At 61.1% G+C, this 7,294-nt stretch overlaps 1 protein-coding gene across 1 annotated transcript; it reads right to left on the bottom strand.

Annotated features, from left to right (window-relative positions):
* Nucleotides 1-592: 592 nt before the first annotated feature.
* Nucleotides 593-6,984, bottom strand: DLK1 (delta like non-canonical Notch ligand 1). Its single transcript, XM_075531341.1, has 5 exons — nt 6,830-6,984; nt 5,528-5,594; nt 4,991-5,121; nt 2,865-3,009; nt 593-1,585 (listed from the first exon to the last, which is right to left on the bottom strand). The coding sequence occupies exons 1-5, from the start codon at nt 6,894-6,896 to the stop codon at nt 832-834; spliced, it is 1,164 nt and encodes a 387-aa protein (XP_075387456.1). The 5' UTR covers nt 6,897-6,984; the 3' UTR covers nt 593-831.
* Nucleotides 6,985-7,294: the final 310 nt, after the last annotated feature.

Below are 7,294 nucleotides of genomic sequence, written 5' to 3'. Positions count from 1 at the left end.
TTTTGGAGTTGGGAACCAATCGGGTTGTACCCGTCGTTCCTAACTTTGAAGGGAGAGCGGGACCTCCATGGCTTCTGTCAAGCCCCTCCTGGAGAGGGCCGAAGAGGTGGGCCCGGGATGAAGTGGGGACTCACCACCAAAGGATCTCACAGCAGGTTAGAGTGGGAGGGCTGGGACTGGAGTCCCAGGCGGCCTCCCCTCACCCAGCAACCAACGAACCAGACTGGGAGTTGGTGGGGTGCTCTCTCTGCCTAGCACACTGCCGCTGCACTCTGCAAGTCTCGAACCAACAAAGGTCTACGGGAGGCATTGCTGAGGAGTGGATTGAGTGCGAGTCAGGTGTGGCGTGTGAGAATTAACGAACGAAAGAGACGTTAGCCCTTTCACAGTGAGTGGTCGTGTACAGCACTCGTAGCGGTTTCACGAGGACCCTGTGGCCGAGGCCCCCCGAGGGGGACGTCGGCACCGAATCCCGGTTCTGTTGCCATGTTTTTTTCTAGTAAGGTTTTTTGAATATTTTTTGTCACTTAACGTTTTAGAATAACATACTTATATCTTGACTTGGTTTAAAGATTAATTTCTTATTGTTTGTTTATATCGCATGCATTAAAGGGGGTAGAGAGAGAGAGAGCGCGCGAGCGAGCGCGTAAAGGGGGCTGTTGCCAGGCATTGCGTTTTGTCACACAGCCACACAAAGACAATATATGTAAGCGTAGCGTTCGCCAGATTCAACACAGAGCATAGCAAATTCCACCACAAAGATTAGGACAGACCGCATGGCGTGAGATCTGCGGAACCCCGAGAATATAGAGGGGCCCGCGGGCATGCAGCTTAGATCTCCTCTTCCTCGCCGGCCTCCTCCTTGTTGAAGGTGGTCATGTCGATCTTCTCGGGGAAGATGATGTTGACCGCCAGCTCCTCCCCGCTGTTGTAGTGCAGCAGCAGGTTCTTCTTCTTGCGCAGCATGTGGTGGTAGCGCAGGTTGGACACCCAGGTCTCGCACTTGTTGATGAAGATCACGCCCACGGTGGCCAGCACCACCAGGCTGGTCAGCACGCCCAGGATGGTGAAGCAGATGGCCTGGCCCTCGGTGAACAGAGGTGGGCTCTTGTTGAGCTCCTTCATGGCCACCTTCAGGACGCGGTGTTCGGGCTGCTGCACTGGCAGCTCGTGCACCCCGGGGGTCAGGCGGTAGGTCAGCCCGTAGCCCGGGGGCACACGGGTGACCTGCTGGCTGCCCGGCCCCCGGCGCTTGGCGCAGGTGGGACCTGTGAACTCGGGCCGGCACAGACACTCGTAGCTCACCTGGCCATGCTGCAGGCAGGTGGCTCCGTTCTGGCAGGGGTTGCTGGCGCAGGTGGTCACCTGGCGGCTGCAGGTCTTGTCGATGAAGCCGGCCGGGCATCGGCAGCGGAAGTCGCCCCCGATGTCGGTGCAGACCCCGTTGTGCTGGCACGGGTTGGGGGTGCAGCTGTTGGCCATAATCTCGCAGAAGATGCCTGAGAAGCCAGGGGGGCACAGGCAGGAGGCATGGGAGGCCCGGCCCTCATCGTCCACGCAGGTGCCTCCGTGCTGGCAGGGGGAACTGTAACACAACAGGACAGGTCACAGGCCCTCGGGGCTGGGCTAGGACGGCAGGCAGGTCGGGAGGGGTTCTCACCCCCTCGTGTTGCCAGCCAGGAACACCGCTGCCTGACCCCCCTCAACAGGGGGTCTAATTGATTTCACTCCTGCGCGGCTCCAACCTGGATAGATGGGGGAACTGAGGCTGGGGTAGGGTGCATGAATGACTGAATGATGGGGGCTGGTGGATGAGGGGCCTCATTCATGCCCCCCCCAGCCCCGCCACTAGTACCCTCCCCTCTGTTCGAGTTTTATTTTGGTTGCTCGCTGTGGAGTGGGCCCCCTCAGGCTATTGTGCGAGACCCCCCTGGATGATGAGACCACTGCCACTGCTGCTACCATGGTCTTTGCGGACTCCAGCCAAGGCTGCTGGGGGGGGGGGGGGCTTCATAGCGGGGGCCATTTAAGAAGCTGAGGTTTGCAGACCGAAGCCTTTGCTCCAAGCAGAACACAGGAGTATTTAATCTAAGTGCTTTTAAAGGAGCAGGCCCTTTGTCATCTGATCAATGCCACTAACCCCGGGAGGAAGGGGCGATAAACAAGCCAATGGGGCAAGGCTGGCTCTGAAGAAATGCCGGGGCCCAGCCGGTCATCCCAACGCACTCTACTAATGAGTGGCACTGGACACGGAGTCCCAGGCCCTTGGTTCCGCCAGGCTGCCTGACTGCAGGCGGGGGTCCTTTCTGCCACCCCTGTATGCTGAGGCTGGGCCAGTGATCCATCCCCCCTCCACGGCCTTTGTGCCCCATCTTTGCTGCCTGCCGGCTCCCTGCCTCCCCATGCTAGCCACGACTCTGTCCCCCTACTTCCTTAGTCTGGCAGCTAGCTCCCCAGCTCACCATCACCCCCCCCAAAAAATTAATCTGGTGGTGGTAGTGGGGGCTGAGGGTGTTCACAAAGAACTTTCCTGAATTCTGACTCCCCCCACCACCCCCCAGCCCACCCAGTTTGGGGACACTCCTAGCTGTGCCCCCTCCCAATCCTCCTAAGCTACTGCCCTTCCAACACACCAGAACGTGGACCATCACGGAATGCACGGGCCTCGGAAGAGATGTGGATTTGACACGCATCCAGGGAGCCCCTGAATCGGGAGGGGGTCCCCCATGGGGCCCCCCCGGCAACGGCGGTGGCGGCGGCAGCACCTGCTTCGTCTTGTATCTAGTGGGGAGGGGGTGCCCAAGGAGGGGCAGAGGGCAACACTCACTGGCCACAAGCACGCACGCACAGGGAACAATATTTACCCATTGGTCTTGCAGGGCCCAGCCTTCTTCTCCTGGCAGTTGGGGCCCGTGAACCCTGGGGCACAGGAGCACTTGTAGCCGCCCATATCCAGGTTCATGCAGGTCGAGTTGTTGGCGCAAGGGTTCGAGATGCAAGGGCGAACATCTGGGGGGGCAGGGGTGAGAAAACCAGACCACCTTGTCACGCCTAACTCCAGGGAAGCTCAGAGGGGGCAGGCAGGAGAGCTGCATAGGTGAGGAGTGGGTGGGGGTGGGGGCGCTGGTAATAGTCACCCAGGACACTGGCCACCGAAGTCCAACAGACCTCCTGCCCCTACCCAGAACCACCCCCCAGATGCCACCAGGTCAGAAAAATGTTCTCTTGACCTCAGGGAGGGCCAAGGAGAAAAGACCTAGCTTCCCTCAGCCCCCCCTCCGCCCATCAACGGCTGTCACCGAGGGGAGACCAGGAGGGCAATTAACTCGAAGACCCACCCCAGTCAGAAATCAAACTCCCGACCTGGTTGGCACTGTCCACCCTGCCCTCCTGCCCACTCCCAGGGTCTCGCCTAAAGGGGTCTGTTGAAAGCCAGGAGCTAAGAACGACTGAGCGGCCCCATCTGCAGGGGACCTTTCTGAGCTGGCTGGCCCCTCTGTCAGGCACACTTCATTATTCTCTCCCGGAGGAGCTGAACAAAGAGAACTGTGGAGTCGCCAGTCCCCCCACACGGCTCCCCATGTTGTGCCTCAGTCTCCCCACTTACACAGGAGGGGCTCCCTACGGGGAGGGGGACTCATAGCTTTGGTTTTCTGAGCCCAGCTGCCCAGGTTCCCTGGGCTAAGACCACCCTTGTTCCAACTTCCCCCTCTGAGCTGCAAGGGGGGGGGAGGGGGGCAGGGGAGGAGGAGGGAGGGAGGGCTGCACTGCGGTGAGGAGCCAGTGACGCACAAAAATAAAGCCTGCCCCTCCTTGCGGGATGATGCCGCTGGCAGCCGCAGTCACCGGACAGCAGGAATCTAAAGACTTGACCCCCACCCCCAGCCAGCCAGGACCACCGAACTCCTCCCCAGCCACCCCTTATCTACAAGTCCAGACCTCTCAGCTACCCCAAGCTTGGCAGCCTTCAGTCTAAGGAGCCCTCTCCCTCCCGAGGGCTGACTTTTGTCTGGAAAATCCCAGTAGGGTGTTCTGGGGGTTCCAGACCAGAGGGTGGGCTGTAGGTGCCACCCCCAAGCCCCACCCCAAGTACGGCTCTGGTGCTGCTTCAGGGACACAGCTGGGAGGGGCAGCGGGGGCTCTCAGGACCCAAACAACCCCATACAGGGCAACCTGGTCCCTGAGAGTCAAGGGCAAGAACAAGGTCTTCTCCAGTTTTCTCCAGGGGATGAATGGACTTTTCATGTGTCTCTGAGCAGATTCTCTCCCCTCTGAGCCTCAGTTTCCCTGTCTGTCCTAAGGCCGTCTCACTGTCCGACGACAATTTACAGGAGGCCAACAGGGAAGTGGCAGAAGCAACTGCCTCCGACCTGAGAGTTCCCGCTGATACCTTCAAGACTATCCCCCTCATCGGTCAACACCCTCAGGGCATCTTTGGGTGGGCTTTGCTAATGGGGAGGGGGGTGGATCCAGAGCTCAGCAACTGCCTCTGCAACTGATGCCCCCCCCTGGGGGGGCTTTGGGGCTTGTATTCCCACATGGAAATGAGTCCATGTGTGACGCAGCAAGGCCAGGCAACACTTAACTGCCCAGGAAAAAAGGAGGCCTAAGATGGCATTAATGAATGAAATTAAGAGGGGCCTAACCCTCTGCCGTTGGTCTCCTGCTGGCCCTGCAACTCCCTGATCCCCCCCCCTCGACTTACTGCCTCCTCTAAGTCCTAGAATACTAAGTGCTCTCTCAGTTCCCAAAGCCAGGACTGGTGGTCCCACCCTCCTGGCTCTGGGGGCTGGTGGAGCAAGATCAGAGACAGTCACTGCCCAGGAGGTGGTTCTGGCTTGGACAAGCATCTCTAAAGCCCATGCGTGCTCATTAGGACAGAGAGATGGGACTCCACCGTGGCTGGGAGGGGGTCCTTGGGTGGGAGGCAGGGGTGTGGGGCCATGAGGGGGAAGCAGGGGAGAGGGCAGGGGGCAGGGGCTGTGCCCACCGATGTGGCAGAAGTGTCCCTCCCAGCCTTCATCGCAAATGCATTGCCAGGGTTCAAAGCAGACGCCATTGACGCAGCCGGGAAAGGGCACGCAGTGGTCACAGAGAGGGCCTTGCCAGCCAGGCTGGCATCTGCAAGGAAGAAAGACGGGGATATGTGAGGGGGGCTCGAGTGGGCTCTCCACAGAACCCAGTGGGGGTCTTTGTGTGGTGTCAGGCCAGGGTCCAGGGAGGCAGCTCTCCAGCACCTGAATAAAGACGCTTAAAGAGAGGACATGGTGAGATACGCAGGGTCCCTGAGATCTGCGTCACTTCTCAGCTTGCCGCAGTGGTGCAATGGTCTTATCTAACGGGGGCCTCACTCTGCCCCCCCCTGCTTCCGCCCCCGCTAGCCCGCACCCCCTCCCGTCTCCTGCAGGCACAGGTGGCTGTTTGCCGCAGCCCAGTGGGCATGCTCCCACGCTTTTTTTTCCTGACACTGAGACCCCCCCTCAGGATTATGCTCTGGTCCCCTTCCTCTTGGGGGTCCCCCCATCACCTGCAGATGTTGTTCTCCATGCAGGTTCCGTGGACAGGGTGGCAGGCCGGGGAGCAGTTAGCAGCACCTGAGATACACAAAGGTTACGCAATTCACCCCAATACCCCCGACACCAGGGCGAAGCCAGCTTCCACCCTAACAGCCCATAGCCGTCCTCAAGGGGGCCAGAGAGTGGCAGGGAGACCCACCTGGCACCCAGTAGGCACTTACACAGTAGGTCGGCTGTGGCTCTGGTGATAACATGACCACAGTACACGCCTTGGTTCTCAAAAACAAGGCACACAGACAGACACCTTTCTCCCCCAAAGAAAATCCAAGCCCTCCAGCCCCCCAATGAAGAAAAGCAGGAGTGGGGGGCTGTGGGGGGGCCAAGATTTGCCCCACGGGCTTTTAGCCAAACCTCATCTTTGGTCAATGAGCTTCACCTGGAGGGCAGAATTTGAGACTTTGGGCTCTGAGAAACCCAGACAGCTCACCTGGCGGGCTGGAGAATGAGGTGTCTGGGTTTTGGGGGGGCTGTTTTGAATGTTATCTCCCCTATCTCCCCCCCCCACAGTTTACTGGACCCCTGATTCTCCACGTTATGAAGACGCAAGGGTTTTACAGAGCAGGCTGAATCTAATAGTTCGATTCTGACACTGATTAGTAGGTGCCTACTATGCGCACCCTCACAGATCGCTCTTTCCCTCTGGCCCCTACGCAGTCCTGATAGCCACAGACAAGGTGGGGGCGAGGGGCACCTCGGGGAGGGGGCAATGCTCTCCACTGGCAGAGATGGATGGCCTCTGCAGACAGAAGTGTCTTGTCGCAGCCCCTCACCTAGAGAAACGCCACGCAGGAGGGGCTCGGGCTGGGCTCTGGGTTGGGAATCTGGGGCTACCATGACAAAGTCAGCTCCCCCGCCGCCCCCCTGAGACCTGTTTCCAGACGAAGACCCAGAAACACCCCCCAAGTTGCACCCCTAAGCAGCATTTTTACAGAAGACACTCCACATCACCTGGTTTCTCCAAACCTCCTCTCCCAGCGCACCAACACCCCTTCAAGTGCCACTTCTGCGGGGCGGGAAGGGACGGGGTCCCACGCCTCCCCTGCCCCAGGCCACCCCGGGACCCCAGTCTGGGCTCAGCATGCAAGGGTGGCAGGAGGCTGAGGTGGGCGCAGTGAGGGGCTTAGGGTTAGGCGGGACGGGTGGGAATCGGGGCGCGCGCGGGACGGGGCGAGCGGGGCGCCGGCGGCCAAGGGGAAGGCGTCGCAGGCTTCCCCAGAGGGGGCGCGAGCCGGGCCGCCGGGGAGGGGGCTCACCATGGGTGCTGTGGCCGAAGGCCAGCAGGAGCAGGAGGACGCGCAGGAGGGCTGCGATCGCGATCATCGCGGGGCGGCCGAGGGCGCGGTCCCGGGAGTGGCACGGGCACAGGTCCGGCTCCGGGAGCCGCGCTGGGCTTCTGGTTGCGGACGCGGAAAGGGGCGCGGGCGCGCTGCGAGGGAAAAGCCAGGGCTGCACCCGGCCGCGCGCTGCGCTCTCCGTGCCGCCGAGTGCCGCCGCCGCCGCCGCGCAGCCCTTTTCGTACCGCCCCCCGCCCCCGCCCCCGCCCCCGCGCACGGGGCGGCGCCGGCCAGTCCCCGCGACCCCCTCCCCTCGCTGGCCCCCCCACCGCTGCGGCGTCCGGAAGCCACTGGCGCACGCGGGGCACACTTGGCACACGGGCACAGGTACCCCGCACACCGTGACAGAAGCTGCGCACACTGGCCGGACAGGTCTCCGGAAGC

This window comes from Tenrec ecaudatus, chromosome 14 (genome assembly GCF_050624435.1).
Source record: "Tenrec ecaudatus isolate mTenEca1 chromosome 14, mTenEca1.hap1, whole genome shotgun sequence".
Lineage (NCBI taxonomy): Eukaryota > Metazoa > Chordata > Mammalia > Afrosoricida > Tenrecidae > Tenrec > Tenrec ecaudatus.
Note: the sequence above shows the minus strand (reverse complement) of the source record. Positions and strands in the feature narration are given on the sequence as shown.

Coding starts and splice junctions, on each gene's coding strand:
- DLK1 (XM_075531341.1), bottom strand. CDS start 6,896: ATGATCGCGATCGCAGCCCTCCTGCGCGTCCTCCTGCTCCTGCTGGCC. Junction 5,122..5,527: donor ATGGAGAACAACATCTGCAG/GTGATGGGGGGA, acceptor TCTTCCTTGCAG/ATGCCAGCCTGGCTGGCAAG. Junction 1,586..2,864: donor GGGCCCTGCAAGACCAATGG/GTAAATATTGTT, acceptor GTTGTGTTACAG/TTCCCCCTGCCAGCACGGAG.